Source organism: Centrocercus urophasianus, unplaced genomic scaffold, assembly GCF_019232065.1.
Source record: "Centrocercus urophasianus isolate 14NV4802_14NV808 unplaced genomic scaffold, USGS_Curo_1.0 seq_16, whole genome shotgun sequence".
NCBI classification, from domain to species: Eukaryota; Metazoa; Chordata; class Aves; order Galliformes; family Phasianidae; genus Centrocercus; species Centrocercus urophasianus.
The window spans coordinates 32,768,221-32,794,071 of NW_024884711.1; the positions used below are offsets into that span (position 1 = coordinate 32,768,221).

Below are 25,851 nucleotides of genomic sequence, written 5' to 3' on the forward strand. Positions count from 1 at the left end.
TTTTTGGTGTGGGTTTTTTTGCATATTTTTTCTTCCTCCCCAGTATGCACAAATACATCTGGTCAACATGAAGATAACAGAAGTATCTCTAACTCACACATGGCAGAAGAGCAGTGTGTTTCTGGTTGGCAGACTGGGATAACTAAAAACATGATCAGCAAAGGGGCTAGGAACCAGGATAACTGCAGGAGGAGAAAGAAAGCAGCTGACAAAAGCCAACACAGCATGAAGAAGAGGAAGGAACTAAGCAGCAAGGCTATGGGGATTCCTGAAAGCAGAGGGCACAAGACCTAATGAAAGTAATTAATGACTGATCTATTTAAGTTGTCCTTTCTAGTGGCAGACAGTATTGAAATATCAGGCCGGCTTCTACTTAGAACATTTGATACTTACTGAAATACTTCACATATATATACATACACCCATACACATACATACACATTTATTGTAGTGTCTGAAATTAGAGAATACTGCTGTCAAGTGTCATCTGTCCTACAGCAAAGAGGTTTTTAAACTGGATTCATAGAACCAACTTATTTTCTCAGTGGAAGAGCCATGTCCATCCACATCACCAGTTCCTGACTTGCCAGGCTATTTCAATTCCATGAACCCAAAGCAAAAGCTGTGGTAGAAATGGTTGCCATACAGCCTGCTGCTGTAACATACGGTCAGAACTCTGCTGTAAGGGACTCAAATGCAGATCCACTAATGAATGTAAACATTAAAGAGCCTCAATGCTCAGAAGTCCCTTAAACGATGTTGGTACAAACACCTGGTGGTCTTACATAGACCAACAGAAGGCATTGAGTAGCTTGTTGAACATCAGAAAGACAGCAGGATCTATAAAGACAAGATATCTGAACAAGATTAGAGTTGTGAAAGTAATCAATGAACAACGACTGGCAAGTCTGTGTGTTCTGTGACCCACCTCCTACGGTCAGCTCGCAAAGTCTAAGAGCAGGGACTGGAGAAGGAAGCACTGAGAAGTGTGAGGAGCTGCTCTGGAACAGGGGTGGTTTGTCACACTGGATGTATCCATGGAGAAGTGAGTAACGCTTAAATATCATCATGGCACTGCGTACTACATGAAATAATAGCAAAAAGCATGTCCTTGTTCTGTTCTTTCTGTCCTTCCCTCTAATACGCAGGTTGAGAATGTATAATCCTACGTCAAACACCAGGCAGAAGGCGCGGCTCTGACAAGTCCAGTGACTTCTGAGTGCACAAGATATCATCAGCATTCACACTGCTGTGTTTGGCAGGGTAAGGTAACCCTTGCTGAGCCCAGCACTGCAGCAGATGCACTGCTTTCAGCTAGACCTGCACTCCTGCTTCTAAAGCTAACTTGGTTTGATCAGATACTACATTCCTTGTGACTGTCAGCACAGATTGGGTTTGCTCTTTTTCAGCTTGCTTTATGAAGTGTGACTGTTACAACCACTTACTTTGAATCGCCCCATAACCCTTTATGATGAGCTGCACTAACAACAGTGTTCTTCCACTCCTTGGCCCACGCTCCTCAGGGTGAGGCATCTCTTCCTTTAAAGCCAGTAACTATTCTTGATGAAGGACCTATATTTAATGGGAAGACCCTCAGGTTTGTCCATTTCAGCAAGCATTCCCCTTAGAACTGCACAGTAAGCAGCACAAATCTCTAGCAGGATTTCTGCAACTGGGCAACTGTATAAACAAATGAAGAATTATTGCTGCTTCCTTTGTTTTTTAAACATCTGACTTCTAATACAGTTCAGCTTTGAATAATAATTACATAAAAATGCATCACAAGAGCCCAACTATCATGCTGGTTTTCATCTCAAGCACTTTGACTGTGCAAGAAAAAAAGAGGCTTTAAACAATTTAAAGCATGCAGAATACAAAAAAAAAAAAAAAAAAAAAAAGATTTTGTCTCTGGAAGAGAGATTCATAATCACATCTGATCAGAATATGTCTCTTGTATCAGGAGGTTCATAAAAATAAAACAGCAAAAATAACACTAAAAATAGGAATTTGTATAGACAGCAAGGTGACTTCACGTGCCTTGGGGTGAGACGTGCCAGAGAAACAGAAGCTCCTGCATCCAGCGGTGGAACCGTGATCAGTCACACCTCCAGAGGGCGATGGTCCGGCTGCTCTGCTCCTCTGCTCAGACGTGGTGAGTTTGACACCGTGATTTTCAATGCTACAGCTAAAGGAGATTTTCAAGTCCGTACAGAGATTTTGTCGAATTTGCTGTAGCGGTGGCTGCGGTGTGCCTGTAGCCCTGTCTTGCAGAAACAGACCAAACGTACTGATTGTGCCACCCCACGAGATCTTGTGAGACTACTTTTGAAATTGTTACAAAAATGAAGCTGCTTTTTACGGGCCTTTACCCCTTATAAAAATCACATTTTTGTAATATCAAACCAAACACCTCATTCCTTTCAGCACAAATCCCATCAGATAAAGCTATGAAACAATATATAAACCCCTCTTCTGCAAGCTTGAACCTCTCCATCACATTACTTTACCAGCTAAATGTGTCCCCTGCACACATCTGGCTTTTAGATAAAGGGGGATACTGCATGAAACTTTATCTGAAAACCAACTGAGAAATACAACAATCAAGTAACATAATGAGACCACAGAATTAAATACAGATTTATAAAGCAGTAAGGAGCAAGGAGCAAACTAAGTGCTGCCGGTTTTCAAAAAAGGTATAAAGCAGTTGCTGTAAGTGGTACACGAAACAGCTAATTGAGCCCTTTGATTTTAGGAAAACCTGCATATCCATGCATCAATTAACTTAAAAAAGCAACCAAATCAATATTGAACCTTCTATTCATCCTCACTCACAAGAAGAAAAACCTTATAAAAATATTAAGTATAGTAATATTAAGTAAGTATAAAAATATTATTTATCTACTTCATATATAAAAATCCAAGAGCTCAGGATCTACTCAAGATTAAGGATAATTTCAGCCACTGATGCAAACCACATCTTGAAGTTAAGGATAATTTCAGCAACTGCCCCGAGCTACATCTTCCAACTCAAATTTCTTCCAACAAGCAAAATCCTCTAAGGAGTAATAGATACCAGTCTTCTGCACAGAACTCATCTAGAGCATGAATTAACTGTAGACATTCAATCCTTTCACTAACAGTCTTTTGAATACTCCTGTTCCAGCATAAATGTCTTGTTCCAATTTAACATAATCCACCTAATCCATTTGCAGTACGACTCACTTATACCTCAAAAGCTAGATGGAATTGAGACACAGAATTCTGGAATTGCAGTTTAAGACTCACTTGTCTGTTTAGATTACAGCTTGCTTCATCATTTGAACAGACAGTTCTTTGGGCATCTAAAATTCCATCAAGTCTGAGGAAACCTCATGCATTCACCATGTTCAGAATCCAAAAACCTGACATTCCTCAAGATCAATCTGAAAAAAAAAAAAAACCAGAACACTGAGTGCATCTGATAAACTGACAGCATTTTGGGTTCTTTGTCAGACCCAGCAGTTCACCAATTGCTGTTCCTAGGAGCTACAAAATTAGGAGACAACAGTAACAAGCCTGGCAGCACACGTACTCAACAAGCTGCAAGCTCAGGCTTGGGGCTCTCTCACCTTACAGGAAGGCAAAGCATCACCTCTCTCAGGACATTGCTCTGCTCAGACCCTCTGGACAGTGCTCCCAATAGCCTCCTGTTGGAGCTGGTCACTGCAAAGCAGAACACGCCAACTTATTTGGCCAGGAGAATAAAAGTCCAGGAAGAGGAAATATGAGGGAGGCTGTCCTGACTTATGGTCAGCCCCAGTTGATATCCAAAATTGGATTTATTGGGCAGCAGGAACTGCAGGTAATGGCTCACTACAAATACACTTACAGCTGAAACAGAAATGAAGAGGAGGTGAACATCCATTTCTATCATGCCCTCTTACAATTTATCTTCCCAAACTACAACTCCTAGTACATCTGTAATTTCTCCTTGCTTTCCACCCCTAAAATTAGCACCCATGCCAGCCCATTCACCCCCATTCCTATAGCACGAGTAGCAGAATTCTCATGTGGGGACTGAACAGAAGCATCTCTGCTGCCAGTTATGGACGGTGAGTGACTCGCAGCTCTTCACCCAGTGGTTTGTGTAACCACCTCCACACAGAAAATTACTTTCAACATAGCACCCAAGTTTATTTGGTAACCACCAAACACCACATAGATCATAAACTTAGTTTACTTGGCAGGAGTTAATACTCCAGTGTTTTGAAAAGCCTGTTGATCACTGGAGTTGTATGTGGTAAATACATATTTAAGAAACATTGCTTTAAAAGTGGGAAATCATCACCTCTCCTCCAGTTCCACACTGTTACTTGCAAGCCAGGTAGAAGAAGCACCATGACGTTAAGTCAGGAAGTGATCCCAGTGCTCTGGATGTATCTCACTGAAGCTTTGAATCAAGCACAGATAAGCATTCCAAAATCTGTGTGTCTTCGTTCAGCAAATAAGGCACAACACACCCAGCACAGCTTCTGATCCAGCACCACAGTTCAGTAACACAAACTTTGCCATTACAGCTTCTAGCTTGTAATAGACATGTATCTTACTGGGTCTAAAAGCCATATAAAAATTGACAAAATATATATATATATAAAGCCAGGAACAAATATGATGCTTTAGATTTATAGCCAGTCTTATTTCAGGCAAACTTTCCTTTGCAGGCTAACCTTACATAGCTGCTGTCATCTCCACATTACCAGTTCTATTCTAGCAATGCCTTAGTTTGTTTTCTAAATAAACTTAAGCTGTTAAAGAAAAGCTTTCTATGCCAAGATTTGCAATATACCTAACTTCTGACAAAAAGACAGAACACCCATGCACTTGAAAAAAGCTTTTGACTTCAGTAATAGGATGCACTAAAATAATTTGGGTCAATACAAAATATAAAGGCAGGAGGCATTTTTGAGCTACACTGGTGCACTTCCCAGTGACTGCCAGGGTGCAGTCACTTGACAACAGCCCTGGAGATATACTACTATTGCTCTCCATTTGTGGATCTGAACTTAAATACATTTCCAAGTATACAGCTGCACTTTGAGGAAATAAAGGTTGCGAAGTACACATCTTTAAAGACTCATTTTTTTTTTTAAATAGTACTTCTCTGAAGGAGTGGTCAGGCACTGGAACGGGCTGCCCAGGGAGGTGGTGGAGTCACCGACCCTGGAGGTGTTCAAGGAATGGTTGGATTCTGTGTTGAGGAACGTGGTTTAGTGAGAACTATTGGTGATAGGTGACTGGTTGGACTGCATGATCCTGAAGGTCTTTTCCAGCCTTGGTGATTCTCTGACTCTGTGATTCCTTTTTTCAGTTTTAGCATCCTAAATAAAGCAAGGAGATACATTTTTATGGCTTATGATTATTTGAAGACAAGCAAACCAATAGTCATTACATATTAGGAATTCACTGCACTGTTATGTCAATTTGTAAACAAACTTTCCATGATATAAGTTTTTTCACGTAGGCAATTTCAAACTCCCTTCTATATAACAAGATGAATCAGTTTACATATGCTTTTTTTTTTTTTTTTTTTTTTAAAGTCCTTGCTGTTCAGTCCATACTTTTTCTGAGATATCCTATTTTGATATAAACTAATCAGTACTTGACCAGACTAAGAGGAGAGACACTGCCAAGAGGCATCCCAGCCCAATCCACCTTTTTGCTACTAAAAAAGAAACAATGTTTTGGCTTTTGTGTTTCACTTCAATATAAACAAAGCTGTCATGAATACTGTGGCACTGCAACAATAGCAGTACTCCTGAGATCATCTAATTTTATCACCTCCGCATTACTCAGGGGAAGCCGGTGGCAAAGCTATACAAGTAAACTGTTGATGAGCTCTGTCTCGCTAATCCCCGTAGCATGGCAAACAGGATATAAAATTTGTTTATAATTATTGGTGAAGAGCTATTACTGAAACTATTCATATCTGCACACTCTTTATACCTGTACCTGAGAGACACAGTTATCAAGAAAAGAGATTGCAATTGCATTTCCTCCAATTTAGCGAATTGTTATGAAGGCTTGATTTAAACATAAAGCTGCTGCTGTAATACATGAATGAGCAGGACAAAATGCATGTGCACACGTATTCAGTAAGTACCAGAAATGGAAACAAGACAGAGATCTCTGCTATATTCTTACCTCCTCTCTATTCTCTGACTTTGGTTCTATTTAATCTCACCTACAAGAATGTCTAACAGCTGCATGTTTACTACTAATCTAATTCTGACCCTTCACATGCATTTATTTCTCTCCATTCCAGGTTGTTCACTATTCTTTCCAACCTTACTCCAATATTAGTTGGTCCTCATTTATATGGTACAGCTCCCTGCAGCACTGTGCCCTGCAAGGGCATGCCTCCCACTTGCACTCAAATCCATCTCTCACCATAGCATAACTTCTTTCTAATCAAGGCTTTAGAGTACAGTTTCAGAAAATACATAAGCCTGACATAGTCTTACAGTTTAAGCTTTCGTACCCTGCTTAAATCATGTTTTCCTCAAATTATCCCTCCAAAACTCCAGCTAAGAGATGATTGTGAACAGGAGCTGTAAATATATCACAGAGATGACTCCAGGCTCCTTAAGGAGAAGGCTAAATAGCTAATTCCTATTTGGTCCCCAACAGTAAAGCAAGAAGCAGTAGTGCCTGAGCTACTTTCATTCACTACAGTGGTCTTCTTTCTAGACATGGATGTAGGGGAAAAGAAAGCATACGGAAGAAAGGCAGCAGGATTTCAGAGAAGCCATGAACACAACTAAAAGAGCAATGGAAAAAAATGCAAGCATTCTGTCCAGATTTAAAGTCATATTCTATCAAACAGGCATTCCACAGTAACCATCCGAAAGCTAACCAGTAAAACATTTTTCCTGTTTTTCAGAAGAGCCTTGAAGCATCACTACATCAAAATCGACAGCCTGAAATCTAGTTCAGTTATGCATCTGCAATATAGTTTTGCAGTGATTTAAGAAATTATATAAGATTATTATTAATTTTTTAATAAGAAAACAGTAACTTTATTTCATTTGTTTTATCTACAGTTTTTCTAATGCATTTAAAAATCATGGGAAATGTGGAAAGGTTGGAAGAAAGCCCCCTCAGCTTACACTGCTGTTGTAGGGTTCTGTGCCTGACCACATCTCACCTAGTGGGATTTTAGAATTGCCAAGTCCAGACATTTGATAGCTTCAGGTTACATTACTTTTCAGCTCTGGCGCATGCTTTAAGCTTCCCACTTCCTTCTTCAGGACATTAAGCAAAGTTCTGGAACTATCCAAAATCTTCATGTAAGCAGCTTCAGTTTCAGCAAGAATTTTATCAAGCTCATTTCGTGAAGCTACCTTCTGAGCCAGGTTTTCACACACGCACTCCAACTGTTCATTCAGAACTTGAATTTCATGTTGGAGTTTACTTTTTTCCTCTTCTGCTTGCTGGATCTGTTTGTTCAGCTCCTCTTTTTGCATACACAAGTCTTCAATACACTTGACGAGCTCGTTGTTGTAACCTTGAAGAACAGCTCCCTGCTGCGTCATCCTCTGCTCCTGTCTCTGAGCTCTCCAACGGCTTCCTGAGGACTCCTCTCAGCAGCGGCCTTCCGCACATTAATACAAAAACAAAAACAGAAAGAAAAAATATGGAATAAGAGTTTTTGCTATGCTACGTTTAAACACATAGAGTCACAGGGAAAGATGTGCTACTACAAGCCAGCAGGACAGTTCTGAGGTGTGCTGTATCGCTTCTCTTATCAGAAAGGAGGCAGGACAAGATTCGGGCTTCACATCGTAGTATGGTTTGGGTTGGAAGGGTCCTTAAAGACTATTATTCCCAAACCCCTGCCATGGGCAGCGCTCCCACCCAGCAGCTCAGGCTGCCAAGAGCCACATCCAACCCGGCCGTGAGTACCTCCAGGGACGGGGCACTCACAGCTTCTTTGGCAGCAGCGCCAGGGCCTCACCCCTCTCTCAGTGAAAAATTTTCTTGACATCTAATCTGAATCTCCCCTCTTCTAGCTGAAAATTATTCTTCCTTGTCCTATCATTACCTATCCGTGTAAAGAGCTTACTTCCCTCCCATTCTCAAGCTCCTTCGAGCATTGGAAAGCCCCCATCAGATTTCCCTAGAGCTTTCTCTTCCCCAGGGCGAACAGCCCCAGCTCCCTCAGCCTTTCTCTACAGGCGATCCTGTGGCCTCCTCCGGACCCGCTCCAACAGCCCCGCATCCTTCCCAGGCCGTGCCCCGAGCCAGGCGCAGCGCTCCCGCCGAGCCCCATCGGCTGTACACGTGCACCGCCGCTGGACCCGGCCCGGCGAAGTCACGTGACCGCGGGGTCCCGCCGGCCCTCAGCGCCCCTCACTCTCACCCGCTCCCCCCGCGCGCGAGGCGGCCGAGTCCCGCCGCCGCCTCGGGAGGAATTGCGAGGGAAGGCGAGAGGCGGCCCGGCCCGCCAGCTCCCAAGGGACATTTTAACAACCTCTCCCTGCCGAGCGCCTCTCGCGCAGCCCGACGTACACAAAATGGCTCCTGCCTATACATCAAGGCGCCGGGCGGAAGGGGAGGGGGGGAGGCGAGGGGAGACCTTCCCTTTCCTATCCCCCCTCCGCCCTCACCGCTCCTCTCGCGGCCCCCCCCCCCCATCGCCCCCACCTGCCTGGCGCTGCCGCCCGCTCGGCTCGCACCGGCCGCCCAGCCGCGGGGCTCCCCTCGCGCGGCCCGCCCGCAGCGCGGCCCCCGTACGCTCCCCTCGGCCGATCGGCCGCGCCCCGCCAACAGCCGCGCCGAGCGGGAGCGCTGCCGAGCCGCGGGGCGAGGGGTCACGGAAATAGCCGAACGGTTCCGAAGGCGGCGTCACCCTGACGGGAGCGTGAAAGCCTCTCTACGGAAATAACCGATGTTTTCCGAAGACAGGTAGCGTTCGGGAGAGGAGGACGAGGCGGGCCGGCCGGCCGGAGGGGGGAGGAAGGGGGAAGAGTTACGGAACAAGCCGACGTTTGCCGAAGGGAGAGACTGAAGGGCGTTGGACTCGGCGGAGACGGCCGATGTTTGCCGAAGGCAGAGTCGCCCGAGAGCAAAGGGGACAGAGGGGACGGAGCGCGTCGGAAAGAGCCGAAAAGAGCCGACGTTAACCGAGCGCGGCGTCGCCCGAGTTTCCCGGATGTAGTTGGAGGAGCGGCGGCGGCGGCGGGCGCAGCGGGGGGAGGAGGCGGCTGCGGCGGCAGCGACGGAGTCCGCGCTCCCGGAGCGCCTCAGCGGGGCCGAACTGCCGGCGTCTCCCCTCAGGCTGCGCGCGGCGGAGATGGGCCCGTGAGCGCCGCTCCCAGCCCAGCTGCCGAGCCGCCCCCTCCCTCCCTGCCCCCTCCCTGCCCCCGGTCGGCGGCGAGGCGGAGCGCCGCTCCCCTCCTCCCCCCTCGGCGCCCGTGGCCCGGCCGCGGCCGTCCCTTCCTGGTCCCCTCACACTCACACACACAGGCCGGGCATTGATGGTAATGTATGCGAGGAAACAGCAGAGACTCAGTGATGGGTAAATCCCCTCCTCGGCCCCGCGGCTCTCCCCCCGCCTCCGCCATGTTTGGGCCCCTTCCCGGCGGCCGGTAACGGCCCTCGCTAACGCCTCTCTCTCTCTCTTTCTCTCGCCTTCTCCGCAGCTGTCACGACCGCAGGGGGGACTCGCAGCCCTACCAGGTACCGCCGCGCCGGCCGCTAGGCCCGGGAGGAGGAGCGGGGCAGGGCAGGGAAGGGAAGGGGGGGGGGAGCTACTCCGGCCCAGGCTTCGGCCGCCGCCGCAGGCCGCGCTGCCCCGCGCGGCTTCTGCCCGGCCCGCGGCGCCTTCTCGGGCACCGGGGGGGGGAAAAGGGGGCGAGGCGGCGGCCCGCAGCCGGGAGAACGGGGCCGCTGCGCCGCTGCGAGGGCCAGGCCGGGAGGAGAGGCCTAGCGCGGGGCCGGGGCCTAGCCGCCGGGAGGTGCGAGCCCAGGGGCGGGAGAGCGCGGCGGGGTCACGAGCGGAGGAGCCGAGAGCCGGGGGGAGGCGAACGTTTTTCTCCTAAAAACAAAAGGAGGCTTGTTCGCCCCCAGCCCCCCTCCCCGAGGCCCTTCTTCTCCCCAAAAGTGCCGCTGCAGGCTGTAACCTGAGCAGGGCACGATTTTAGACCCTGAACTGGGGTTGCCGGTAAGGCTTCCTTTCTACAGTTGCCAGCTGCTAGGTGTGTTCAAAAACATCAGATCCTCCAGCTTTTGGCAATAACTTCACTTTGAGTACAACGAATCCCATCGTCTTCTGCCTTGTCCGTGGAAAAAAAAGGAATTATACCTTGAGGAGGGTGTGAGTCTGGGGAACGCCGTGTGTTGTGACACTGCTCTTCTTAGGGCACGTAACTGAACCATTTTATTACATTTCTGAGTATTTCTCTCACTGTGAAGTGTCATCTGACAGTCCGAGGCAGCTGTCAGTGACAGTTCACGTAATGTAAACAGTTGCCACTCAGAAGCTCGCTCTGCAAAACTGAGCAGGTCAAGGAGAGACAGAACATGTTTTGGTAAAAGTTCCCAAATGAATTGTCACATTACATGTTTGTCCCCTTACATCCCCACAGAAATTCTAGATTTTTATTGTATCTGTTGTGGGTTTGCTAGTACTGAAGTCTGTCTGCAGAAGCTTAAGGTAGAGGCTAAAGGAAGTGGTCTCCATTACAGTATGGATATTTACAGTTTACTCTGATTAAATGTAACTTTCTGTTTATTTCTTTGATACCAGCTGCACTTGTGCTTATTTTAAGTGCCAGAAGTATTGTGGCCCACTTACTGCTTAAAGTTTGCAGTCCCTCACTGAAACAAAAAGAAATTAGGCTCATTTTAACAGCAAATGTTACGTTAGATGTCGTGGTGGGAGCAAATGGTTTTGTCCTAATTACAGAACTTGTTGCTTTAATGTAGGTAATTAAAATTAGGAGGACTAATGGTGGTTGTTTAAATGGGAAATGAAAATTAATTACTTCAAAAAGTATCTTGGAAAAAAGATCTAAAATTTATGACTGATGTTAGAACGTTCATTCTGTAACTTTAATGAAAATGCCTGTTCTCTTGTGATCTGTTTCAGGCTCTTAAGTACTCATCCAAGAGTCACCCAAGTGGTGGTGATCATCGTCATGACAAGATGCGAGACACCACAGATCCTTCACCACCAAATAAAATGTTGCGGCGCTCTGATAGCCCTGAAAACAAATACGGTGACAACACAGGGCACAGTAAAGCAAAAAGTGTGCATACTCACAGAGTTAGAGAGAGGGATGGTGGTGAGTTATCTTTAATTAACCTTTATTTAAGCAATTACTGCTTTCTCATAGAATTAAACAGTTGTTACTCAGGTGAAGGGAGCATTGCGCTAAGCGATGTTCTTTGGTGCTTGGAAGACTACAGTGAAACCAAGAACCATGTTTCCTTGGAAGTAGGCATTGTAACACCTGTTAGCTGTCTTATTTTTGCAGGTATGATAGTTCTTATTTAAACTACGAAGGTTAAATTAACTTCTTTTTTTTTTTTAATTAGCATATCTGACTTATTTCAGACATACTGCAACATTCAATAAGATGAAACCGTATTCTAGATTTTTCACTACTATTGGCAGTCTTAGAGGCTTAAATTGTTGGCTTTTTTAATAATTTCGTGTTCCTGTAAAGTGTTTAATAATTTAATTTTTTAAATTTTTTTAAATAATTTCGTGTTCCTGTAAAGTTCTGTGCTTCATAGAATACACATTGTAAAATGATGAAAAAGCTTTGTATCTAGTTCTAGTTGCTGTGTAGAACTCCTAGCAATTTTAAAATCAAAGACAGCACTTAGTACAGTATCTCTTGGCAGAAGCTTAGTCAGGTAGCCTCCTGTCTTTTTACACTGTAACTTAAATGATAATAGCATGCTCAGAAGTTTTAAGATGATGTTATTTTCTGTTCCTACCTCCTAGGAACACCTAGGAGTAGGGTTTTCCTTTTAATAGAAGGTAGTAACAGCTGGAGGTTTGAAAGGCTTGTTACTGACTGAATTTGGAAGCCTGTTTTGTAAGTATTGTTCTTTGTATTGTGTTATAAAGTATTCAGGTAGAGAACTTGAGACAAAGAAGCACTGATAAAAGTTCTACATAAAGTTAACAGCCTGTGATGTCCAGATGTATTTATTGCTGCTGTATGGTTACTTGTTAAAGTAACAAAGAAAATACCTTTGTCTCCTTTAGAGTGTATTGGTTCCATACCACATGTACATTTATGGTGCTCGACTGTTCTAACAGTTCTTACGTTTTCCCACTTTTGGGGATTAATAGTAGACTGTTGATAATCAGATGTTACTTTGTAGAAGGTTTGCAAAGACTGGCAGCATTTCGTAGTACGTTGGTTTTCATTATATTTGCACATACTTGTAAGCACTGTAATCTCAGAATGAAATGCATGTGCCAAACTGGTAGACTGCTATTCCACATTACTTTCCAAGGCACAAAAGTGCCTTCTCTTCCTTGCTTGCCTGTCCAAAGGTACTTGTCCTACCTCCTCCTTTAATTCTGCTGAGTTCTGGTGCAGTCAGTAACCCGATTTCAGTGAAGCTACATTTAGTGGAGTTATGCATATATGAGAACATTTGGAGGATGAGGCTCTGTGTGGGGAGCATATTCGCTTATTTTAGTACTAAAATTGTTTCTGAGGGTAGAAACAGATTCTAAAGCTCTCACTGACTCTGGACTGGTGAGTGATCTGAGGTGTGGATGTAGAGAGTAATGATGGAGGAAAAGCAATTATTTGTAGTTTTGTAAGTGTAAGGAACCCTGTCCCACTGCTGTTAATACAGTGAAAAATGTACTTTATTCTATCTGAATGTGGACTTGTCTAAACTATATGTCAGTGGACTGGGAGAAAGAGGTAGTCTTAAACAGTTTGAAGGAAGTTGCTAATTTTGAAGGAGCATCTACATTATTCTGTATTGACAATGAAGTGATTTTTGTTGTGTGTGTCTTATTAATAAGGTTACTTTGGTGCCTGTTTCAGTGTTTTAGCACATACTCAAAACAACTAAAGTTAAGTACTGTGTATTACTGAACCAAAGCTGGGCAGATGTGAGCCAAGAGAATGCCAGCTTTGTCTTCCAGAGTAACTCCTTGCAAGTTTGAAGCTGTTGCATCTTATTGTCTGTGTCCCACTAAGGTTTACTGAATCTCTCTGTCAGTGTGAATTAAAGGTAGGTGTCAGAATGTAGGTGAATGTGGATACTTACACGTTGCTGATACCCAAAGGCACAATCTAATAGTTTGCAGTGTTCTCTCTCAAATTACTCGGAGGTACTATTTTGTTTTGTTTTGTAATATTCCCTCAGTTTTGCAGGTACAGATGTACCTTGGGGGAAATAACAAAAATCTTGCTGTGTTTAAATGAGTAGATATCAAGGAAAAAAAAAGAATGCTAGTTTTCATCACAGTTGTACTTGGTTTTGTCAACACTTTGCAGTGACTTCTGGGGGGAAAAAATAGGTTTGTTTTTTTTTGTAATTGCTGTAGGCTTCATTATTTTAAAATGAGTAGTGCTTGATTTGGGGCTATTACAAAGGCATTACTGCCTTCCTGTGATCTAGCTGAACTTAGCAAAACAAACCTCATTGAAAAATCTCCAGTAATGATTTTCCCAGTCTTCACTGAAGCCCCAAATAAGCAATCTTTTTTTTTTTATCCCTTAGAAATCAATTCAGAAATGTGGGGTATTACTGCTGAACGTAAATATGAATTAACCTGATCTGCTCCCTTTCAAGTTAGTGTTAAAGAAAGCACTCTTAGTATCACCAGTACTAAATTTTGTTCTGGAGTGATACGAAAAGATCCAGCATGCTGATGGGTGCTGGGGACTCATTTAGTCTTGATTGGCTCTCTCTTTTGTGGTAAGGACAGAAAGGGCTGACCCTTGTTTGAAGGTGTAAGTGTACCTACAACATGAAGGTGCTGTGACTCGACTGGTGTAAAGTGAATAAAGAAATGTTAGAGCCCTGCACTGTGAAAAGCTTTGCTGCCTATATAAATGTATTTGTTATTGTAGCTTACTGGGAATGTTTTTTTGTTTTGTAGAAATGTATCTGTAAGAAATGTTATTATTAATAATATTGATGATACTATCAATAATAATTACTGATAATTGATTAGTAATTAAGGTTTTAGAACTTGGGCTAAGAGTAGGCCCTCCATACTGACACAGTGCAAGCAAAGCATTTTTCACAGTTGCTTCCTGCGTGTTTTCTGTGGAAAGAGAGCACAGAGAGAGACATTAGTTACTCTGAAGAGAGACTTCCAAGTTTATCTTGTATTAATGGTAAAGTACGTGCAAGTTTTTGTCACATCTCTTGTTTTCAAGGAGTGCTTGTAAGTCTAGCGTATCAGAGTGCTGGAGTAACTTTGCTCTTGCTTTCAGGTCCCTGTGCATGAGGATATTATCTATGTGTGCAAGGGTTTGAAATCTAATGAACAGCCACCCCCTTCTCTGTATCTCTTATTTCTAGGTCAGCTGCTATAGGCAACGGTGGAGTTGTAAGAGATTGGGAGTCTTAGGAGACCAACTCATGTGAAGTTCCTGAACAGTAACAAACAGGGAGTTACAGCTGGCATTGTTTACAGGGAGTGGAGCTATGAAGGGCCTTGTGAATGTAGAAGAGTGTTTCCATTAAAGAGAGGAGGGAAGTACAAAGACTTTAATGTTATAGTGCCCAGGGGTGGTAGATGATCTTTGTAAGTCTTTTCAAAGGTATAAATGAGGTAGTGATAATGTTGGAAGTACAGGAAATAAATGAGGTATGGAAGTACAGGAAAGAAAAAGGAAAGCACTCGGATATGTAGGGTAGCTTTGGGAATGCTGGGGGGGAGGTGTGAGTGTACGTATATCACTTAGGAGTAAAAACAAAAGGTGGCCTTCAGAGTTTTTGTTTTGTTTTTAAAATGATATTTCTACTGACTTAAAGGTTTATGTGCCAGGATGACCAACAAGTGATAGCAAAGAGGTGTAGCAAAACTTAGTCCAAATAAAAATAATGTAGTTCAGTTGATTGATGTACGCAGATGTTCCTTACGGTGCAAATACTGTGCATTTTTCCACATTTACCATTAGGAGACTTCAAAATAAATGGGTTCTTCATGTTGGGATCTTAATGGATTCTTTAAAAGAAATGGAGAGCATAAGTATACATGACGTGATTTTCTTTTTTGCTGGACTGTATGCTATTTTGTTTTCATGAAATTTGATTGTAATTTGTTATTTAAATTCCAAAATATGACCAAAGTTGAATACTTCTTCTGCACACTTTTTTAATTGGCAATTAAGAATACTCTCAGTAATGGTTCTCTCTGCTCTGTGCTAAGATTCATAATTGTTCTGCTGTCAGAGCCTGTGTGGAACAAAGCATGCGTTCCTAGTTTTAAAGAATTGTTGCTGGGAGCTGGTGTCATGACTTATCCTGCATTGCTTTTAGTGGTTCCTGAAGGAGTCCAGAGTCCTCGCTGCAGAAGGAATGCTCAACAGCTGGATGCAGGAAGTGAACTTTTCTTTCCTGTGTTAGCAACCGTCGTGGCAGAGGAGGGCAAGAAGCAAACCGTTGGTTACATTAGCATCATTGTTAATTAGCTGACAGAAATGAATGGCATTAGGGCTGGTGGAAGGGAGTGGAAGCTGCCTGGGCAGCGTGCGTTGCAAAGAGGAAATTAAAGGACTGCTGGAAACAGGGAAGCCTGAGAAGAGTGAAACGTAGTGCGGGGTGAAGGCTTGAGGAGGCAAATGGTGCAGATGGTCGCCATTGAATCAGTGCTCACTGCTATAAATGGTCCGTTACTGTGAAGAAGGTTTCTTCACAGTCACCACTCACCTGGGATGAGTAAAGTCTGTGATTCAGATGAGGGTGTGGGTCATCCATGAAACAGGCTTTGAAAACTGCATCCCCAATGTCAGATTCCAGGACTGCTCAAATCTTAAAAGCTTTCTGTTGGATTACAGGAAGAAAAAAAAAGAAAAGAAAAAAGTACTTTTCTGTTGTTTTCTTTAGGTCTCCAATTTGGAATAAAAGCTTTCTTGTGTATCTCACTAGTAGTAGAACCTTCAATTGGTGATAGTTAATTTTAAGAGTTTGCTATAAAAGTTGGGAAATTATAGGTAATACGGTTGTAGAGAATGGAAAATAGCTTTAGATTTGCTCTGTAAGCTCGACAGAGTTTCTGAAGTGTCTTTTTATTGGATCAGTTGTATGAGTTTTTTATTATGATTTGGTGGTTAAGGCTTTCTTGTTTTTACTCTGTGAGAATCTCAGAAAAAAAAATGGGAAAGTGTAATAATAGTGTCACAAATATACCTTGTGTATACACTTCTTTAGCTTTGATGTTCATAATGTTGATGTTCAGAATTACTTTTGAAAACTATCTGCAAAGCTTGCTTTTAAAAAGCACAGGATGGAAGGTGCTTTTAGCTTCTTAAACTAATAATAGTTGGAAGGAATTGTGCCTTCAAGATGACAGTATTAAAAGCTGTGACTTTAAAGTATGCATTTAGATGGGTGAAGTGCTCTGTCTTCTGGTGAAATTCAAGTATCTGATGTAGTTTGAAAGAGTAAAGGCAATGTTCTAATGGGAGACCATCCAAAGTGGAAGTTCCAGCGCGTGGCAACAAGTGATGCTGCTCGTTTGCAAGCTGTTGCTGCAGCCACTTCACAAAATCTGTTGGTATTAGGATCGTGATGCTGGGAATGTTACTTACCATTCTGATTTACTAGTATGTGAAATACAGATCTGTAAATAGATAAATTCAAGGTTTTGCTTTGTGGTTGGTTTGTTTGAAGGAAGATGTATCTCTTAGTGTTGTAAGAACTCATAAACATTTTAGATTGGAAGCGTAATTTGTTTAAGCAATTCTAATAGCTCAACCTGATAAGCTTCTATGTGCAAATTTAGTATTTGGAGAAGAAAAACATTGTCCTTGAACAAGTTCTGTGAAATTTGCATATCCCTGGTGCATTAAAAGCACACTCCCTTGTGATTAGTTTACTTAGCATCGCGCTTTCTGAAGGTTTGTTTCCGGACTGAGTTTGCAGAAGTTACGCAGGCTACTGTCCGAGCTTCTGAACTTGTGGATTGCTCTTCTGGAGTTGGAAAGCAGCAATGAAAACAGGTAGTTCTGATGAGTTGTCTGCTTCCAGGCAACAGTGAAGAGAGTAATTTGTAAATGATGTGGCATTATTTACTGGAATTACTCTGGGCTCTCTAATGGCCCCTGATTAAAGTTAGTTCCTTAATTGCTAGCTGGGACATAACTCCTTTTTCTGAAGAGAAATACTGTTTCTTGACAACTCACATTTTTCTTCCCTGCTGCTTCTATGCTCTCCATGTAGACTATCCAATAAACCTACGTAAGTCAGTGCATTACACAGAACTTGCAGACAAAGCTCTGCCCCTTTTCTGGCTCAGAGAAGAGATTTCATTGAAATGTGATTTGCCTTCTACACACTGTCATCTAACTCAGCGTGCTGTAATAACTTTGTGGTGGAAAACAGTAATTCAGGGGTGCTGAGCATGCAGCGTTAACTGCTTTTGTTTTTGAAGTCCACTTCTGTACAAATCCCACAAGGCACTTCCTGGGAAAATCTTTAGTCTTGAAGAAGACTGTGTTCCTTGTTGAAGTTCTTCAGTTAAGGGGAAAGAAACCGAAAAGTACTCGTGTTGAAAAGCAGTTCTTAAGAGTGATGCTTGTAGTGCTTTTGTTTTGCCTGCAGTTGGTTGCAATGTAAAAATGAATTTCTGGACTTAAATGTGGCACTGGAAGAAAGTGCCTGCATGCTGTTACGTTGAGGTAGATGATGTCCTGTTAGTGTTTTCTCTTGAATTAGGAAGGATACCAAAACATGGTTGTACTGATCTGCAGATGCTTCTGCTGCAACTTCAGTATGAGAAGATTCAGTTTCCTTTCTTGAAGGCCTTTTGCAGATTGCCTGGAGGTCTGCTGAGAAGTTCTGTTGAGGAGAGATCAATTAAACTGAGTTTGGTGAAATAATACTGGCACTATGTTCAGGTTATTGGGTCTGAAAGAAATACTTCTGTATTCATTCCTTTTCTCTTGGACAGTACTTGATTTTTCTTCAAACTTGAGAGGTTCAAATGCAAGTTTTAAGATGATTTACGCTTTATTTCTGACTAGAAACTGATGAGAAGTGGTGTCTTGGAGCCATATTCAAGAATAATGTCTAGATGGAATGTCTGAATTCCAAGTTAGTGGAAACGGTGGAAAATTGTTGAGTGGATGACTGACAAGAGACCTCATTATTCATTTTTATGCTGTCTGGTAAATGCATGTGGCTTTGACATGATTCCATGCATGTAGCAGCATTACTGTGCGTTAGAAAAGAACGGAAAGAAGGTGTTGATTAATACTTGTGTTGATTAGGTCCATTCTGAATAATTAGTTCCTTTTTGTGGCTGTTGTAAAGGGAGGAGTTGAACAGCATGTCAAAGTTCAATGATGGAGTTTTTCTGCTATTTTTAAAAACGTTCCTAATTTTGCTTCTGCAGCAGCAGTATTGATGAAATGTAACTTAACTGCTTTGTCATCACGCAGAAAAGGGACATGGTGTGGTATGACTCCAAGTGACACAGGCAAGGTACTCGGATATGAACTGCTGGTTTCCAGAGCTGATTTCCTCACCTTAGTGTGTCTCTGGTGTGGCTGGAGTCTTGACAGTGCTTTTTTTTTTTTTTCCCTAAGCTTTTGTTATTGGTATTTTGATATTCAGAAGCTAATTTCTCTCTGATGATTCTTACCAACTGAATTTAAACACACAGATTTTGAATCAAGAAAATATTATTTACTTCATTTACAGACTGAAAACTGAAAACTTATTGCAAAACTGCTTCCAAAAGTGTCATTAAAGATGTTTGTTTGTTTGTTTGTTTTTGCTATGTGTGTGGATTTAATCTCATACCTAAATAGAAACATTATCGTCTCTGAGGAACAGGTCGTAGGATTGTTCATGACTTACCACTAATCCGCAACTGAATGGCAAATAATAAAAACTATTCAGTAGTACAGAGCTAGCTAAGTTATGCAAGAGGGAAAATGCTGATTTCTCTGCAACTAAAAGTGGTCTGTTGTGTGAAATGTTACAGGAAGGAGAGTAAGCATTAACAGAAGGAAAACAATTATGTACAACGATGACTCTTAAAAGAGATGTGAAACTCCTGACACAATTAAGAGCATAACTGCTGAGCATAGTGCTAGCCAGAAAGTTACATGATCAGGGGAAGATCGAGCAGGACTAGACAGAGATTGCCTCAATGCTAATGTGACAGCTACTGGAATACAGTCTCTTGGTTTGTTTTTCACAGCTGGAAAAAGAGACTGATGTGGAGATTTTCAGAAAAGAGACGAGGACATGACTGCAACTGACGCTTGGGCATTAGAGGGAGAGAGATGAGAACTCTCAATTTAGGTACAAAGGAAGCATTTAAGGGTTTATTTAACAAATAATTGCAGAAAAAAGAATTGGAATAATGAAGAGTTCTCTAAGGTCTCAAACAGATGCAAGCACAATCCAGTTCATCTAAGTATTCAGAAAATAGAAAAATTGGCACAATTTTCAGTGTTTTTAGAACCAATTGGAGTAACTTAACCGTGGCAGTTTTTGCAGGGCTGGAAGTTTTAAAACTGAATGACTTAGTTTTCTAAGGTTTTTCTACTGCAGAAAGTTGAACTTAGCTGTTCAGTGGTTCATTGGTAGGTAAAACATTAACATGAATATTTGTAGTTCATGTCTTCTGGGCTAGTGGCTTGTTCAAATTAGAATGGATTAAAAATTGTTACTTCACCTCCTGAGTATCCTTCCAGTGGTAACCTTTTTTTTTTCGGGGTGGTTGAACTTGGCTTCTGGAATGTGAGGATTATGAACCTGTGGATATGCTTTGCATTGCACTGTAGGATTTGGTCATAGAGAGTGTGCTCTTTGGAGTGTGGTTCTGAGGTCAAGTGAAACTATGCTAGGTCTGGCAGCATATGCTCAACTTGCTTCACTGCTTCATGCGTTTGCCAGATTGGATTTTAGTTTGAGTTGGCCATAACCACAAGCTTCATCCGTTTGAACACTATACGAGTATTGTGAAATGGCTTTTCTGTTGTAGACCTGCAGAATATGTGTGTGGCAGAACAAATGTAAGATTCTTAAATTTCTTGTCTTCCTTGCCAGAAGAACTTATTGCAGAGAGGCTGACATGCTTGCCTCAATTGCTTTTTGAAGGCCCTTTTATGAGGCCCTTCAGTTTTCCCTCCATGCCATCAAACATATGAATTCAAAATCAAATTTAGCAATATGGAGGTTAAAGAGTAATTGATACATTCTGTAAAGATTTCTGTTTGGGTTAGAGGTAACAGAATCATAGAATGGCTTGGGCTGGGAGGGACACCAAGGATTGTCAAGCTCCAACCCCCTGCTGTAGGCAGGGCCGCCAACCTCCAGGTCTGCTACTGGACCAGGCTGCCCAGGGCCACATCCAGCCTGGTCTTGAATACCTCCTGGAGGTGATGCTGCAGATGTGCTGCACTCCTTAAAGTCATCATGTGGAGATCATTCTTGTGCAGAATGACATGAATTTGGAGAATAACTAGAGGTAAATTCATCTTCCCCTCCCATTTAAAAGCTGTTTCAGGTTTATCAAATTCTAGCATTTCCAGTATTTTTTCTTGTTTGCTATGGTTAACTTTTTAAAGTGTACAGAAAATTAAATTAAAACAATTAAGAATCTCTTTTTTTCCCTAATTCTGCTACAAAAGTTTTCACTTGCTAGAAATGTAAGCTGTAAGAAATTCTGTAAGATGGAGTAATGAAGTTTCTTCTTGTAACTTGAACGGAATTTTTAAGTCTTTCCTTTAAATGATCAACAGCTTTTGTGTGCGTAAGGTGAGGAAGTGAAGATACGCAATCAGTTATGCAAATTTAACTGTTGCTGTTTCTCCTCTTCATATCAAGTGTGCTGGGTTACCTGCTTGGGTACTTGTCAAGGTCTTTGTGACCCTGTAGGAAACAGAGAAGGCATAGGGTGGTGGCTTGGTGGTGACTTCTGGTTCCTCACTGTCCTGTTTTCTGCTTTCTGCCCTCAGCTTTAGCTTTGAGTGTGGGACATAGAATTGGGCTTAGAGACTGAGAAGGCTACAGGATGAGATGAGAGGCAGCGTAAACCAGGCTACTTCTGTTTATCTTAAGATTCATCATTTTTCTTTAATTATTAAATAAGGCATTACTGAACATCCTTTTTGCATTGGTTTTACTAATATTTTAAATAAATTTAAAAAAAGCCTGATCGTGGTTAAATTAGTACAGGTTAGTGCGAAAAATATAAAGGAATTTTGAAGAAACTTATTAGTAGTTGAGATGGTTTTTGCCCCTTTTCTTAATCAGTATGTGTTAGATGAGAATAAGAAATGGCAGTGTTCTGATCTTTAAATTGCAGCGGTTATTGTTTGATCAGTCCATACCTTCTGTGCTTTTAGGTAGGTAAGGCTTGAATCAAGACGGATGATTTTTGTGCCTCAGGAAACTCCTGCCATAAAGTCTGTACATGTGAGTCCACTACGTTTGATAACCTGAAATTCCTTAATGCTTCTCTAACTTCAGCCCATTGGGAGAACTACCAGAAATGCAGACAGAAAGGACTTGTCTGTGCCTCCTCATGGGCAGGTAACTAAAACCCAAAATGCTGCCTTGTTTAGTGGGGAAAAAACAGAGCTTGCAGCACATTGCCTGTTACATGTGTGTGAGCTCACTCAGTACAGGTTCCTACGTGGTAGACCCTGAATGGGAAGGGTAAAATCACACTGGTGATTCAAAAGGAAGAAAATATATTTGTGTTTCATCTTTGTATGTGTTTTTTAATCATCAGTGCTAACGAGCTGCACTTGTTTCTAAACAAGTTTGGCCGTTGCTAAAACGGTACGGTAGCACCTTGGATTTCCTTTTTCTGTATGAAGAGTGTGTGTCAGAGCTGCGCTGTCGTTGTTCCATACAGCTGTTCTGGCAGTGAAGCTTCCTACCAAAGAAAAGAAAACCTTGTGGAAACTGAACGTGCTGGTGAATTTCTGCAGCAACAAAGCACAATTAGATAATACATACAAATGTTGGTTTAAAAACTGATTTTTAAGTAAGAAAAGGAACCATTTCTGGCCGGTGTCTAGTGAAGTGAGAGCTTTGTGTTTATTCTGTAACTGTATGTAAGGATTTGTGATTTCAGTGGTTTTGGTTTGGGCTCCTGAGCGCTTTAATCTGCTTACTGCAGGAATCTGGGGATCAGGCTTTTTGCTAAAGGAAAACATGGTTTGGATATTTTTTATCCATAGTAATGGACGTGTTAATATAGGTTTAGAGGGCAGTGTGTTCAGTTACTACGGAAGCGATCTCAACATAGGTAAACTCTCACAAAAAATCCCTCCTTCCCCCTTTTCTAACCTGTTACATCTATTGCTTTAAGAAATTCAGTATCTCTAGTAAGACTTTAAAAGTGTATGTTTGCGGAAGATGATATTATTGTAGAAGTCTGATGCACCTTGGAAAGCACTGGGCATGTCAGTCTTTCTCAAAATCTTTTTAAGAAATGGTATTTACAGCTGTGTCCCAGTTACACACATGGGTTGCTTTCCCTTGGTCTCCTATCTTAAATACTTTTCTGTTTTACGTCCTTCACAAGCAGCAGTTCTTTTCCACTCCTCTCACTGGGTTTGTTACCGAGTTTGTCAGAGTAGCAGAGTTATCAATTATTCATATCTCTATCAGTAGCAAAAGCAGAGAAAGGAAGTCTGTGATCTGCCTTACTCATCTCGCTTGTATTTCAAACATACCTGCTCACTCACAAATGAAAAGGGAAAAATATGGTGGTTTTGTTGTTTTCCTTGCCTTCATTAAAAAATAGTGCACGTTTGCATAAACACTTCTGTCCAGATGAGGTAACGCACCTTGCCTCATTTCTTCCTATTGTGTTTATTCCACATGTTTACGTTCCTCTGGATGATGGGAGATTTCATGTCAGGTGTCACCCTTGAGTAACATCAGTGGGTGTGCAGATTCCTCCTAGTTCAGTGTCTTGCTCGCTCAGACGCCTGCTGCTGACAGGTTAACGCGTGTAATTTTCTAATCCTCTCATTTCTTCTGGCAGAATACTGTATTTACCTGATTTGATGTGAGAAATAATTTGATCTTTTAAATTCAAGCGATGTCAAGTGCATCTTTCTGGCAAAATGCTGTGTAAACTTAGGGCTGAAGGCTCTCTGTAATCCTTTGGAGTGTTTACTTGGCTGGGGAAATAAATGAGACACTTGGGCAATCAGATAATCCTAAAATGCATTTTCAGTTTGTGAACGTAACCTGAGCTTTTGCAAAGAGGTCTGTTTCTCTAGCAAAGAGATTCTAGGAAAGCTTAGTTGAATTTTAAGTATGTGTTTAAGAGTTATTTAATTGGAAGATGAAAGAATTGCAATGTAGTGTGCTCCGTATTTTAGGCAATGTGCCTTTATTAAGCTGTGCAGAACATCCAGCCTGACACTGTGGCTATGGATCTATCATACTGAAAGCAGAAGGCTTATGTATATAAAATGTGTGTGCATACGTATATGTAAAAAACATTTTTAGGTGGATGCTTGTTATAATTGAATACTGAATGCAACTGTTCTGTGTGCTTATGTTGTTTCTTTTTTTTTAATACAGTGTATATTGAACAAGATTTCACTTGAATTTCGCAGATTAGTTTCTGTGTAGCTGCTTTTCTGTGTTCTTGGGGATTTTGGAGCCAGTTCTCTGTGTGTATTTTTCTGTCCCAAAGAGTATTTTAGCAGTTTTAAGCGGTCTGATCATCTCTGAACTAAAAAATCCGTGGCCTGTGGTAGAGAGGAGCATAAGTCTAGCAAGTGCTGTGTGACCAGAGTCTGTGTGCCAGCAAGCATGGGTAGTGCAATTTTGTAGTAGGAAACAAAATGTCTACATGCATGCTGATTTTCTGAAAGTGAGCCTACTTTGCTTTCTTCTTTCAGAAGAATGCTAGCAACATGTTAACCATAAGAAATAAGGGTAAACAAAAGCTTACAAACTTAAAACGTTGTAATGACTTACTTTTAAAAAGTTGCTTTTTGGCAAATTAGGGCAAAATGTGCGCGAATTTATTTATTTTTTATTTTTTAAGAGTTTGAGCACTGAAGTGTTACTGTCAGTTCAGCTCACCCTCTTTTTTTCAGAGTGGAGATGCTCAATAGCTTTAATGTTGTAGCAGTGCACTCAGTATTGAGGAGTGGTACTTACAGCTTCTGAAACCATCAGGAACAATCAGAAATTTTGCCTTTTTAGAGTGAAGGTTTAAAAATATAGGCTTTGTGCACCAACCTGAATTAAGTGGTGCTTCTTTTCTTCTCAACTGTTCCCTTTATTACTAGTATGAAAAGTGTGGTGTTTTCTGTGTGGTCTTCATGGATCATGCGTCTGCACCTTAAAACCTTGAACAGATAAATGTTTTTATTGAGATTATTCCAAATGACATGGAATCTAACTCTTCCTCAGTTATGTCAGCTTCCCCTGCACGTTAGTGAAGGCGTGGATGGGTTGCAGACTGTCTTCTGTTTACTGAGTGCACCAGGACTGCAAAGATGTCATTCCCTGACATCGGATAGCGCGTGGCTGAGGTGCTGTCAGACTTGTGTTACCAAACTTGATTCTCTTGGGACTGTATTTCAGCACCTTGTTCATGGGAGGGCTGTTTACTTGAGTTTCATGGCAAGGCATTAGAAGGGGGAAATTGAGTCTCTTGTCCTTAAGCTGCGCTGATCCACATTGGAGTTGAGGTATTGTCATCATTAGTTTGTGGTGAGAGTTCAGGCTGTCAGTTGAGCACTTCTCTTGTTTTGCATGTCATTATTAAAACCTCTTCCTGTATGAGGTACTTGCTTGAGGACAGCAGAACCTCTTTTTTGTGCTGTCTTTTACTCTATTAGAGGTAGAAAAGTTTACTGAGCTGTAGTCAAGAACAAAAGCATGGTTTTGCTTTATGCTCAACTACGTGTAATTTCTTCTTAGGGGATTGTTCTTCTCTGAGTAATACAAATGTAATCTGTTAATAAGTGGAGCAGAATTAAAAAGACTTAAAGGTACTGTCATTGGTGATTCTGTACTGGGATCTTCTGGTGTTGTGAGCTGAAGGGAGCAGGACTCCGAGTTGCTGAAGTTCACAGTCCCTTCTCATAAAGGTAAAATGGTCTAACCTGCTTTTTCAACCTGATCAATCTCAAGGTAGCTTAGTGTTAGGACTGATGGTGTTGCTAGCAGCTGTCTATATTAATAAACACCCTAAATCCAAAGGGAGGGAAAAATAAATGGAAATACAAGGACTTTGGTATCCACTTAGAGTTCTCAATTTCCTTTAAATTCAACTTGTAGTTTTCAAGTCCTTCAGCTGTGTCTCCTTCAGAAACTCTTGGTTCTTTCCAAGGTGTTCTAACAAAAATTTCAGAAGGTGATTGGATGTTGCTGTATTTTAAGAGAAACGGGCACATTTACTCAAATGTTATTGCATATTGATCATCAGAAATGAATAGTATCTACATTTATTTTACAGATGACTTTAAAATCCTTTGTACAGTCTTTTGCCTATTCTTGTTTTTGCTATCAGGAAAACTACTGCTATCATTGTTTTCTGTAAAGCTGGTCAGGATTTATGAAGTGAGAGAGTCTTCTGTGGTGGCTTCACTTACCCTAGATAGATGTGCACTACATTTCTGTGACAGTGCTTATGTAAATTTACTCATTCTC

General features: G+C 41.9%; 2 protein-coding genes and 1 long non-coding RNA gene across 7 annotated transcripts in view; 1 reads left to right on the plus strand and 2 right to left on the minus strand.

The window, feature by feature from the left end:
- Positions 1-425: 425 nt before the first annotated feature.
- Positions 426-5,315, minus strand: LOC122159395. Of its 2 annotated transcripts, none has more exons than XR_006168489.1 (2): positions 3,286-5,315; positions 426-2,260 (listed from the first exon to the last, which is right to left on the minus strand). It is a non-coding gene; the product is annotated as an uncharacterized LOC122159395 (long non-coding RNA). The 2 variants fall into 2 exon arrangements; XR_006168488.1 differs by having other exon boundaries at positions 426-2,264.
- Position 5,316: 1 nt separating this feature from the next.
- LOC122159394 (Sjoegren syndrome nuclear autoantigen 1 homolog) lies at positions 5,317-8,742 on the minus strand. Of its 3 annotated transcripts, none has more exons than XM_042816922.1 (2): positions 7,184-8,291; positions 5,317-5,357 (listed from the first exon to the last, which is right to left on the minus strand). In XM_042816922.1, exon 1 carries the CDS (start codon positions 7,569-7,571, stop codon positions 7,227-7,229), a length of 345 nt encoding a protein of 114 aa, XP_042672856.1. In that variant the 5' UTR covers positions 7,572-8,291; the 3' UTR covers positions 5,317-5,357; positions 7,184-7,226. The 3 variants fall into 3 exon arrangements, with proteins under 3 accessions (XP_042672856.1, XP_042672858.1, XP_042672857.1); XM_042816924.1 differs by lacking the exon at positions 5,317-5,357 and adding an exon at positions 8,687-8,742 and having other exon boundaries at positions 5,368-7,630; XM_042816923.1 differs by lacking the exon at positions 5,317-5,357 and adding an exon at positions 8,683-8,738 and having other exon boundaries at positions 5,368-7,630.
- Positions 8,743-9,421: 679 nt separating this feature from the next.
- The window catches only part of WAC (WW domain containing adaptor with coiled-coil), a 53,397-nt gene continuing 36,967 nt past the window's right edge, over positions 9,422-25,851 (plus strand). The window contains exons 1-3 of one of the 2 annotated variants that reach the window (XM_042816921.1): positions 9,422-9,556; positions 9,681-9,717; positions 11,129-11,324. In XM_042816921.1, the coding sequence (XP_042672855.1) occupies positions 9,516-9,556; positions 9,681-9,717; positions 11,129-11,324 (274 nt within the window). In that variant the 5' untranslated portion in view covers positions 9,422-9,515. The remainder of the gene's footprint in view (positions 9,557-9,680; positions 9,718-11,128; positions 11,325-25,851) is intronic. The other variant, XM_042816920.1, reaches the window with a different exon arrangement.

Coding starts and splice junctions, on each gene's coding strand:
- LOC122159394 (XM_042816922.1), bottom strand. CDS start 7,571: ATGACGCAGCAGGGAGCTGTTCTTCAAGGTTACAACAACGAGCTCGTC.